The 12,959-nt window shown below is 37.7% G+C and overlaps 2 protein-coding genes across 2 annotated transcripts; both read right to left on the bottom strand.

The window, feature by feature from the left end:
* Positions 1-4,696: 4,696 nt before the first annotated feature.
* On the bottom strand, positions 4,697-7,090 carry LOC105287496. Its single transcript, XM_011353062.2, has 4 exons — positions 7,067-7,090; positions 6,505-6,941; positions 5,708-6,432; positions 4,697-5,442 (listed from the first exon to the last, which is right to left on the bottom strand). Exons 1-4 carry the CDS (start codon positions 7,088-7,090, stop codon positions 4,697-4,699), a joined length of 1,932 nt encoding a protein of 643 aa, XP_011351364.2.
* A 31-nt stretch (positions 7,091-7,121) lies between these two features.
* Positions 7,122-8,741, bottom strand: LOC105287497. Its single transcript, XM_011353063.1, has one exon. The coding sequence runs from the start codon at positions 8,739-8,741 to the stop codon at positions 7,122-7,124; it is 1,620 nt and encodes a 539-aa protein (XP_011351365.1).
* Between the last annotated feature and the right edge of the window lie 4,218 nt (positions 8,742-12,959).

Here is a 12,959-nt window from a genome sequence, read left to right as displayed (position 1 = left end):
AAGTATGTTTATACAATTTTAAAATTAATCGATATAACGTTTATAAAGATTTACTTTTAATACGTGACATAAACATAGAAAAAAAGATTCCAACATTACGGAAACCACGATTGATTCGTTAAATAATAGCCGTACAATATCTTTTTCAATTAATGTCACGGATATATGGCCTCAAATTTCTGAGGAAAAAGTAAAGTATGATTTCAAAAATCGTGGCAAACGTAATATGCGTGTATTACGACGCTATGCATGGACAAGCATACTTTACGAGCGATTATATAATGAAACAAAGTTGCCGTGCGCGCTTTCTTTCAAGTGTGCTAAAATATCAGAAAGTGAAATATTTTTAACCGTTACCGGCAAATGTGCAGAATGTAAATGCAATTTTATTGGACAAATTGTAAACGTACCACAGAAAAAGGATGATGTGAAAATGGAATGCACAATCCATGATTATAATTCAAATGTGAAACATACCAAAAAACGACAATTAAAAGGTCTTGATCGTAAACAAGTTGCCCATAAATTAGTAGAGGGTAAGACACTTCCTTGTATATGGAGAAGAGAGCAAGCTGATAAATTAATGGATTTTGGAGATGACGAGCCTGCACATTTATATACGTGTGACGTACTTCGCAAAGCAAAACAAGAACGGCAAGACAGATTATTGGGTGTAACATCTATTAATATGTTTGAGAGTCTTTTGGTAATGAAATATAGTTCACGATATGAAGGCGCGATTAGATTTATTGGATTGGATCCGTTAATTGTGCATTATTAGACTCGAGAACAATTTGCTTTGTATGAGAAGTATAATATGACTTTATATATTGATGCCACTGGATCTTTAATAAAAAAGATTAAATTACCAAATGGTGAATTGTGTTCACATATATATTTATATCAAGCAGTTGCACAAGTTGCTGAAAACACGGCTCCCATTTTTCAGATGATTTCCGCATCACAATATACAAATACAATAATATTTTGGTTGCAAGAATTTTTACGAAATGGTGCTATGCAAAACTCAACATTTCCCTCTCCTAAAGAAGTAGTTACGGACTTTGACAAGGCTTTGCTCGGAGCTGTTGCAAGAGCATTTGCGAGATCTGTCACATTGCACGATTATTTATCTACGTGTTTCGCTTTATTAACTGGTGCAAAGTTACCTATACCGCCTTGCCTTTTACGATTAGATGTATGTCATTTTATGAATACGATTGCTAGATGGAATTGTTTTTCTGGCAAACCATCTATAGTAAAATCATTTTTTATGCGTGCAATGGCAATCTTAAGAAAGCAAAAGACATTTCACGAATTTGAAGAAGTTGCGCGTAATATTTTAATTCTTGCGATAAGTCCTTATCAAGATTCTGGTTTGACGATGAGGGCACGAAATAGTTTAACACTGCTTATACAAGGCGATACAGATGCATTATCAATAGATGATAAAAATCTGCCAATATCTGCCGAAAACAAAAGCGATCAAGATGTATTAAACGATGTAGATGTATCCGAAACAAATATACATCACTGGGTTGATTCAATGTATAACGATTGTGTCTCCCAAACAAGTAGATTGAAGGAAACCTATGATGTTAATGGATTTTATTGCATAGATTTTGCGAAAAAATTTAAAGTTTTATTAAAGTATTTTCCGTTGTTTAGCGAAGTTATGCGTGCAATATTTGGTTACGGTTCCATAAATGCGACGTCTGCAGCGGTGGAATCAGAATTTAATGATTTAAAAAGCCGTACGCTAAGAGATACGTCTCTTCCTATGAGAGCAGATAAATTTATTAGTAAACATATTTCTTGTTTACCAGGTAAAATAAAGTTGGCAATGACGGGAAAATTAGAAAATAAATCGATAAATGTTGATGAAATTAATACAAATAATAATTTACTTGCATCCACTGATATTCCCGATGATAATAGTTATCTAGATAATAATTCAACAGAATTAATAGAACTGCAAGCCGAACAAAATTGGCGCAATAAAAACATAAAGAAGCAGACTGTTTGTCGCTACGCTGATGCATGCCCGAATTTTGACGTAACTAGCAATAAATATGTAACATTGCCGGCAATACCAAATGCAAATTACTGCAAAAATGTAAAAAGTGGAAAAGTTACATTAATAGTAACAAATACTTGTGGTTTTGACAGTTTATGTCAAATATTATCTACAAGCCTGGTAAATAACAAAGCGTACGATAATGCATTATTAGAAACATCTTCAAAATTAATATTATGCGCTAAAGTGCTCATAAAAGAAGGGTTAAGTGCACATTTCTTTAGAGAACGTGCCAAAATATTGTGCAATCTTAATCAATTAAGGCCGGATATTAAACAAAATTCTATAATAAAAGTAAGTGCTATTTCTAATATAGCTAATCTTACAACTTGGTTGCTCGAGGATGTTCCGAGTTTTACTGAAATAAATACGTGTGACACATGCAATCGTATAGTAATACGTAAAAATGTTCTGTACACTAATAACAATTACACGATAATACGTGAAAAAGGAATACGATTTCTACAGGAAGCATTAAATGAAGGACTTATTCATCGAATATGTTGCGGAAAGCCTCAGCAATCAAACATCACATATGGTCCGCATTTAATTTTAGAAACTGAGTGTGGTGATCAAAGATCGACAATGCTATCCGAATATCCCGTAGAACTACGTCTAACTTGCGATAACAAATTCATCTTATCTGGTATAATTGCATACGAAGGAAGTAATGATGTAGCGTCTGTAGGACATTACGTCGTTTATATTAAAATAGGTAGAAAGTGGCTATACTACGATGACAATTCGCGTAAAGGTAAATCAGGAGTTGTTGACGAAAAAACACTGGTGAAAGACAACATATGCATTTACACCTTATTACGCAATTAGACTTTAACTTAACATAATATTTTAATGTTTTCAAACTATACAGACATCTAATTTATATAACATACATTTTTATTTTACTTTATGTTTATTTTTCACTTTTATTTTTATTTTTAATGCATATAAATATCCAACATTGTGATTCGAGCAAAAAAATATAAAAAGTTAAAAAAAAATATATATATATATATTTTTAGAAAAAGTCTCCAAGTATGCAGTTACACCTTATTTCGAAATTAGAATTAAGGTAACATTTGAATATGTTTTCAAACTACACATAGACGTAAAACATACATTTTTATTTTACTTTATCTTTATTTTTCACTTTTATTTTTATTTTTAATGCATATAAATATCCAACATTGTGATTCGAGCAAAAAGATATAAAAAAGTTAAAAAAAATTAAAATATATATATATAAATTAGAAAAAGTCTTCAAGTATGCAGTTACACCTTATTTCGAAATTAGAATTAAGATAACATTTGAATATGTTTCAAACTATATAGATGTAAAACATACATTTTTATTTTACTTGTTATTTTTATTTTATTTTAAAAAGTTGGAAAGGGGATTCTGATTTTATTTCGTTTATCGAATATACGTGAAACGTTAAACGTTTATCCGTTTACACTTATTTCCAGAAAAACGTCTACTTGTGGGTGAATGTTTACATGTTCAGTCGTTTATTATACGATTATTATACGTTTATTTTACGTTTAGTAAACATTTTTTTATTATATGGTAAATGTACTCTTACAGTTTCTTCTTTAAGTTTTAAAGGGCCGGCGTATTACAGAGACTTACAGAGACATTCAATAAACAAATCATAGAAACAGAGGTCGCTGTCCTGATAGACTTGCTTCCAGAAAAACGTTTACTTGCAGAAAAATATTTATACGTAAGGCGCGATTATAAACAGATAAACGTTTAATATACGCTAACTATACGTGTTTTCCGTTTATACGTATAATATCTTGAAATTGAAAACGTATATTCAAGAAAACGTTTCTAATGAACGGATATGCTAATTATACGTGTAAACGTGTTTCCGTTTAAACGTATAATAGCGAGCTCTAGTTACAACGTCTCACTCGATTATTTGAACATCTGAATATCGAGATGATTGCCAGAATTGATTGATCACTAGAAATATTAGCAATTTTTATTTCCATTCTTCTTTATATTTTTATTTTGCTCGCGATCCCATGCGGCATCTCAAGATCCTCACACATCGTGATTCGCTCTGTCGAGCATCAAAATATAAACAAGTTAAAAAAATTAAACACGTTGGAGGCGTGTCACAGGTATAAGGTTTACATCTGAAAAATTCTAACTAATTTTGGCAGCACTGCGAAATCTAATCACCTGATGTCATTTTGCCATAAGGAAAAGTTGTTGCTCTCGACTAGCACAATCTGGCACAAGTGGAGAAAATTCAAAAATATGAAGTTTTTGTTTATTGCCACCCCCTTTGAAACGATCTGTAGCTAATCATCGAGGGTAGCTAGACTTTTTATGCATGATTTCTGTTAATCTTAAGGTTGGGTCGAATTTCCGTTGAAACCAAATTTTAATATACTTCACTTCTTTATTATAATTCTGCGTTCGTCGCATCTCCTTACATGCTCGCCATCTTACATACTAGCCTCCTTTTTGATCGCCTTTATCCTCTTCCCGCGCGCAACCGTTACGCTGACAACGCTTTCTCGCGGACAAAACTCAAACCTCGTTAACATACCGCCCGCCTTGAAAATCCTAATTTTCAAATAAACATAAACATAATAAACATAACATTAAACATCAAAAATAGGTAAAACACAAATTCTTTGTAACGCTCGTTTCACAATACCATCGGCTGTTTTTACACCCACAACACGAATATGACCCTCTTTGTCTGGATATACCTCAACAATTCTGCCAAGTTTCCACTTGAGTGGTGGCAAATGATCATCCTTTAACGCCACTAGCATGTCTATTTTGGGTTTCTCGTTTTCGGATAAAGCTCGTTTCCACTTACGTCGTGCTTGAAGTTGCAATAAATACTCTTGACTCCAACGAGACCAAAAATGCTGTTGGAGTTTGATTAACAGCTGATAACGAGTAAGTCTATTGTTAGGACACTCTAATAAATCCAACTGCGGTAAAGCCGTCAAAGGCGTCCCAATCAAAAAATGACCAGGAGTCAATGCAGATAAATCCGACGGATCATTTGACATAGGAGTTAATGGTCTCGAATTAAGACAAGCTTCTACTTCGCTTATTAACGTGTAAAACTCTTTAAAAGTTAACAAGGCCTCCCCTAATACCTTCTTCAGACGAGTTTTAGCCGATTTAATACCGGCTTCCCATATCCCGCCCATATGAGGAGAGTACGGCGGAAAAAAATGCCACTGGATCATTTGTTCAGTTAAAAAATCATTAACTCGTTGTTGATGCTCCGAGTTTTGTAATAAACGTGCTAGTGCGTTCAATTCGTTGTTAGCGCCCACAAAATTTGTCCCGTTCTCGGAATAAATATCCGCGCATCGTCCTCTTCTTGCTATAAAACGTCTTAATGAATTAAGAAAAGCGTTTGTACTCAAATCACTCACCAATTCTAAATGTACAGCACGCGTAACCAAACACACAAATAAACAAAGATACGCCTTTGCGCTCTTATTCCGAGAAATCTTAATTCTAAACGGACCCGCATAATCTACTCCTACTTGTAAAAACGCTGGAACTGGTGTAACTTGCGCTCGGGGCAAATTTCCCATTATTTCTGACATACCTTTCGAATTAAACCTGACACACTAAACATTTACGCAATACCTTTCGAATAATGGATCGTCCAGCCACAATACAATATTGTTCTCTAAGAATGCTTAGTAAAGCTTCCTGTCCAGCGTGTAAATTCTTCAAATGAGCTTCTCGAATAATCAATTCTGTTAAATGATCATGGGCTGCAATTAAAATTGGATGCTTTTGAACATATGGTAACGAGGAGTTCTGCAGCCGTCCTCCTACTCTAACAATACCATAAGAATCGATAAACGGATCAAGATACAATATCCTATTTTTTGCGTCAATTGGACGTTTGGCCTTAAGATCCCTTATTTCGCTCGAGAGGTGTTGCGCTTGATGTAATCTCATAATCACACGCCTTGCTTCCTCTAACTCGCATACTAACAAAAATCCAGTTCTTCGTTCTCCTGAATTTTTACTATTATGTAAAAAACGCAAACAATACGCTATTACGTTCCTTAATTTCTTAAATGACGAATATCGAGTGAGTAATTGACATTCTTGATTTGCAACTGTGCAAACAACAATCTGGGGTTTTTTCTTTGGTATGTCTTCCTCTAGTTCTGATAACACGAGAGGTGGAATTTCTTCGTCTTCGATGAGCCAACGGGGTCCCTTCCACCATAATTCTAGGTTTTTCAAAGCTTCCGGTTGAATGCCACGTGTTAATAAATCAGCTGGGTTTTCCTGAGATTTGACGTGACGCCATTGAGAATCTCGTGCTAATTCGTGGATTTCCGTGACCCTGTTAGCCACGAATGTTTTTCACTGTGATGATTCTCCACGAATCCAAGCCAATGTTATCGTCGAATCACACCAATAATGCCTTTTTTGGATTGACAGATCTAACGCCTTGGTAGTCTTGTCCATTAATCTGGCCAATAACACTGCTCCACACAACTCTAATCTTGGTAAACTAACTGTTTTCAATGGTGCTACTCTTGACTTAGCACAAATTAATCGGCAAGTGCGATTTCCCTTGTTAATTGAAAGTAAATAAAGACAAGCTCCGTATGCCTTTTCCGAAGCGTCGCAAAATCCATGGATCTCGATCGCATCAAAATTAACTTCAACAATTAATCGTGGAATGTTGATCTCTTGCAATGAAGACAAAGGTTGATAATAACGCAACCAAATAGTATGTAAATCTGTAGGTAATGACTCATCCCAATCAATCTTGAGTTGCCATAACGTTTGTAAAATCATCTTTGCTTGAACATAAATCGGACCAATCAGACCCAAAGGATCGTAGATCTGCGCAACAAAAGATAAAATGCTTCTCTTGGTCACTCGACAGTTGACGACTGGAAGATTCACGTTATATGATAATGTATCCGTGTTGGGTTGCCAATAAAGTCCCAAGGTTTTAATTTTTTCACCCAATGATGGTTGACCGCCGTCATCTTGCTCATCAATGGACCGTGTGTTGGATCTTCATTTCCGTATCCGGAATCCTCCAGTAGTAAGGATGTCGCGGATTCTTGATTGTATGTTTTTTAGCTCATCTTCACTATCAGCTCCGGTGATCATGTCATCCACATAAAACTCTCTGAGAATAATTTGGCTGATCTTTGGCCACAACTCTTGATGATCATATGCTAATTGATGTAAACACCGTACTGCCACGAAAGGTGATAAGGTTAGTCCAAACGCGACAATGTTTAATATGAACTCTTCGACTGGTGCTGTTGGCTCTGTCTGCCATAAAATTCTCTGCAATCCTCGGTATTTCTCATGTACATAAATTTGCCTATACATTTTTTCTATATCCCCTGTTAACACGTAGGGATGTTGTCGAAAACGAACAAGAATGGAAAACAGTTCTTGCTGAATTGTCGGACCTACTAATAAAATGTCGTTCAACGATTTACCCGATGTCGTCTTGGCCGAAGCGTCAAAAACAACTCTCAGTTTCGTGGTCGATCTGTCTTCCTTTACCACCGCATGGTATGGCAAATAATAACAATACGGGCTTCGTTGGTTGATCTCTTTGTCTACCTTTGTCATATGTCCTAATGACAAATATTCTTCAATGCAGGCGATGTATTGTGTTTTCAATTCCAAGTTTGAATAGAGACGTTTATTCACTGATCGTAGTCGTTTAAGTACCGTTTCACGTGAGTCTCCCAGTTGACTAGGATCCTCCTTGAATGAAAAGTGGACGATAAACCTTCCAAAAGGGTCTCGTTGATAAGTGCTTCTAAACTCTCTTTCGCATTGCGTTTGTTCCTGTGTCCACTGTGACGTTTCCAAGGAACACTCCTCCAATTTCCAAAAACGTTCCAACTGCTGTTCTAGCCCTGGTTCTTTGCCCATTACGCTGAGAACGGTTCTCCTTGGTACTTCTTGTTGATAAATGATAGGTGCGTTACCTCCAATGATCCACCCCAACTTTGTCTTTTGTAACACGGGTAGGTTTCGTCCTAACTTAATTTGTCCGATACAAAGTAAATCCCAAAACACGCCACTTCCTAACAAAATATCGACATCTCCTGGTAACTCAAATACCTCATCTGCTATTTTAATGTTGCTAGGTATTCCTAACGATTCTTTATTCAATTGTATCGATGGCATAGGCTCGGTTATACGGTCCATTACTGCAAATGACAGTTTAGTCTTAAACTCATTAACAGTTAAATATATGTTAGCCTGTACTGATCCCAAAGTGTTCGTGTGCTTGCATCCTATCCCTGATAACACTATATTATTATCTTGTCTCTCTGCTAATTGAAGCCTTTGAGATAAACTCTTCGTAATCAAATTTAATTGAGATCCTGCATCTAAAAAAGCTCTGCACCGATGAGGCTTGTTTGACTTATCATACATTATAACTGGAGCGGTTGCAAGCAATACCTGCCCGCCTTTGGACGAAGCGGAATTCACTGAATGAGTCGTCTGTAAATTTGTCTTGTCTACGTCTCCGATTGCAACATTCAAATTTGATTTAATGGGCAAAGTTGCCCTTTCCTTATGCATCTCACTCTTGACTAAACCTTCTTCATTGTGCAATAAGGTGTTATGTTTTTTGCCGCATTGCTTGCATCCGCCCGTCATACATCGATTTGCCAAAGGATCTGCTCGTAAACAATTAAAACATAATTGATGACGCTTAACTTCTTGCAACCTATCACTAACTGACAATTCCTTGAACGCGATACAATAATAAAGTACATGCGCACCTTGACAAATAACACATCCTTTCGTGTTGCCTGGGCTAACATGAGAAGCTATGCTTGCTCCTTTCTTACAAATTGGTACATGTGATTTCGTCGTTGATTTCTCTGTTTGCAAAGTTTCCAAAATTGCACACTGCCTCGATAAAAATTGAATAAAATCCGTTAATCTTAAAACACTGTTATCTTGCAAACTAGATTCCCACCTTCGCCTAGTCGTGTGGTCTAACTTCGATGAAACCAAGTGAATAATAAGACTATCTCAGCTATCTGTAGGTTCGCCTAATGTTCGCAACGCTCTAAGATGTTTTTGTGTGTCGTCTATCAATTTCCTCAATTGTGATGCTGATTCTTTCATCAAAGAATTTACTTCAAACAACACTTGAATATGATGATAAATTAATAATCGCTTATTCTCATATCGTGACTTTAATAAATCCCACGCAGTCGCATAATTATCCGCTGACATTTCTAATGATTGTAATATCTGAGCGGCATTCCCATGCAAACAAGATTTCAAATAATAAAACTTTTGAATGTTTTCTAACACCGTATTTTTGTCAACTAAAGCTTGAAACGTATCCCGAAACAACAACCATTGAGAATACGTACCATCGAATTTCGATAAATCAAGCGTGGGTAACTTAACCTTATCTTGAGATGACATTCCTCTTGCATGATTTGGTTCCGCCCGTAAAAGCTGAGCTTCCATTGTTCTCGTTGATTTGGGGGTTATGCGTTTCGTAATCTCTGCTAAAGTACGATAATAACTTGCTTCAAAGGCATGTCGTTCCTGTAATTGTGCTTCACTTCCATCCAAATCTTCAAGTTCACTCTGGACGACATCGAATTCGCCCCATAACTCTTTAATCTTTTGTCCTCTCGCTTGACATTCTGAAAAATCTAATACTTCTACCGGTAATTGCGTCACATAATTGTAAACCCGCGTTAACTGACCCTTAATAATTCCTCTACGTTTAACCAAATTGGCACCTTGTTCCGCCATTTCTGTGGTTTCTCAATCAAAATTACTTACTGTGTTTACTGATAATTCCTTACCGACGACAACCAAGACGATCGGTACTCGCTTTCTCGATATGCCTTTCGAATCGCTTACCATTTATTGCGCCTTGTCTCGACCGTAAGTGCATGCGTATCTTCCCGTTCTCTCACATAAATTTTCCTTCTGTCCTAATACGATTTATTGTCCAATATCCGGCTCGAAGGACCATTTGTTTATGTTAATCTTAAGGTTGGGTCGAATTTCCGTTGAAACCAAATTTTAATATACCTCACTTCTTTATTATAATTCTGCGTTCGTCGCATCTCCTTACATGCTCGCCATCTTACATATTAGCCTCCTTTTTGATCGCCTTTATCCTCTTCCCGCGCGCAACCGTTACGCTGACAACGCTTTCTCGCGGACAAAACTCAAACCTCGTTAACAATTTCTATTCGTCTCGATTAGCACAATTCAGCACAAGTTGCGGAATTGGATTACCTGTCGCGGATTGAAAGTTACGAGGCTATAAAATTTTGCATCTTAAATTTGACGTTCCAATTTTGGCTGTACTGCGAACTCTAGTCACCGGACGTCATTTTGCCATGAGGAAAAGTTGTTGCTCTCTACTAGCACAATCTGGCACAAGTGGAGAAAATTCGAAAATATGAAGTTTTTGTTTATTGCCATTCCCTTTGAAACGATCTGCAGCTAATCATCGAGGGTAGCTAGACTTTTTATGCATGATTTCTATTCATCTCGATTAGCACAAGTCAGCACAAGTTGCGAAATTGGATTATCTGTCGCGGTATGAAAGTTACAAGGCTATGAAGAATTGCCTCTGAAAAATTGACATTTTAATTTTGTTTTTTGAAACGGGAAGAAATGCGCTTATATGGTTTACGGCACAATATACAGTAATTAAAGCTGTATCCAGCACAATTTTTATTTTGTCAATAAAACAAAATGGCGGTGCTGGCAAAAAAGTGATTTTTGTCATTTACCGCTTTGCTGTTTGTGATATTCGATTAAGTCTTGCGGCATAATGGTGTACAAACTTAGCACAACACAGCACAATTTTTAGTTTTTTTTACAAAATGGCGGTGCTAACTTCACGCACATGTCCATGTCCTTCTCTCTCTCTCGCGTCGAAATATTCTAATGCTCAAATCTCGGAATTGAATCGAGATATACCTTCGACCAAAAAGTATGTGCTTTCTAATGTCATGCCCTGCAAAGATTGTATACTTTCATTGCCGATATCGCGGCGGATCGAATGTACACACGCGACGACATTGCGTCCTTCTCTCTCTCTCGCGTCGAAATATTGTAATGCTAAAATCTCGGAAACGAAACGAGATATCACGTCCGATCAAAAACGGTATTTTTTGTATTGTAATAATTGTTTATTTTCATTGTCGATATTGCGGCGGATCATGTTTCGACACGCGACGGCTCTGTCCGTCGTTCGCTCTCACACGCGGAAATAAGCAGAATATTTTAAAGCTGATATCTCGGAAACTAAACGAAATCAAGGTAGATCAAAAGAGGATATTTTTCGTCATGTAAAGCCCTGCAATGGTGGTGTATGTTCGTTGTTGATATTGCGGCGTATCGAATTTCGATATGCGACAACGTTTATTGTCCTTCTCCCTCTCGCACGAAAAGATACATCGCACTTTAAGGTTGATATCTCGGAAATGGAAATAGATATCGCCCCCGTTCAAAAAGGATGTAGTTTCTAAAAATATTCTCTGCGTGAATTTACGACTTCCGCTTATGATATCACGGCGGATCGATTTTCATCACGCGACGACGTTTGCCGTCCTTCTCTTTTTCTCGCGGGGAAATAAAGAGTATCTTTTAAAGCTGATATTTCGGAAACGAAGCGAGATATCACATTGGAACAAAAAGGAGTTTACTTCCATTGTAATGCCCTGCAAAGATTGCATATATTTGTTACCGCTATCGCGGCGGAGCAACTTTCATCTCGCGACGACGTTTGCCATCCTTCTCTCTCTCTCTCGTGCGGAAATAAACATTATCTTTTAAAGCTGATATCTCGGAAACGAAGCGAGATATCACTTTCGATCAAAACAGATTTTGCTTCTACTAAAATGCCGTGCAAAGATTGTTTACTTTCCGTGTCGATATCGCGGCGGATCGATTTTCATCACGCGTGTGAAGTCTCACGACATCCACACATATTAATCTTTCATATTTTAATTTTTATTGATCTATCGATTTTTTAGGATAAGTTATCGACCCTTGGGTTATCACATGTTTCTAACTTACTAGTAGGAACTAGGTTACCAATTGTAATAACACTTACCGGCACAGTTACTAACTTTCAATAATACTTACCATATAATCAAGTGACGCGGTAGCGTCGCGACGCCAAGTACATAAAGAACAAGGTTCCAAGCAATGAGAGCCAATGCATAGACGTCGCGCGCTACCAAGTAGCTTATCCGGAATTTCACGTCAAATTCATGTCAAATAAACTTTTGATTACAATATCTCAGGAACTAAAGACGTAATGAAAACTCTAACGATACTTTTATAACATAATGTGGATGCAAGCTTTCGATTGCGACCACTTCAAAAAAAAATTGGTGCACTCCATCATCAGATATCGTAATCGTATGCAACACTTGTGACGTTTCATTTTTCTCCAGATTCAGGTTCAGACTCATGTACGTACACTCGCACGCAACAAGCAAAGCGAGTTTGTCCCTAAAGGCGCGTTCACATACGTACGATAGGTTCACGTCGCCGGACGGCGACGGGGACGACGGTGCACCACGTCGCTGGACGGCGACGGAGAAGACGTTGCACCACGTCTTCGGACGGCGACGGGGACGACGTTGCACCACGTCGCCGGAAGGTGGCGGGAACGACATTGCACCACGTCGCAGGACAGCGACGGCGAAGACGTTGCACCACGTCACCGGACGGCGACGGGGACGACGGTGCACCACGTCGCTGGACGGCGACGGCGAAGACGTTGCACCACGTCACCGGACGGCGACGGGGACGACGTTGCACCACGTCGCTGGGCGGCGACGGCGAAGACGTTACACCACGTCGCCGGGCGGC

This window comes from Ooceraea biroi, chromosome 6, assembly GCF_003672135.1.
Source record: "Ooceraea biroi isolate clonal line C1 chromosome 6, Obir_v5.4, whole genome shotgun sequence".
In the NCBI taxonomy this organism is placed as follows: domain Eukaryota; kingdom Metazoa; phylum Arthropoda; class Insecta; order Hymenoptera; family Formicidae; genus Ooceraea; species Ooceraea biroi.
Note: the sequence above shows the minus strand (reverse complement) of the source record. Positions and strands in the feature narration are given on the sequence as shown.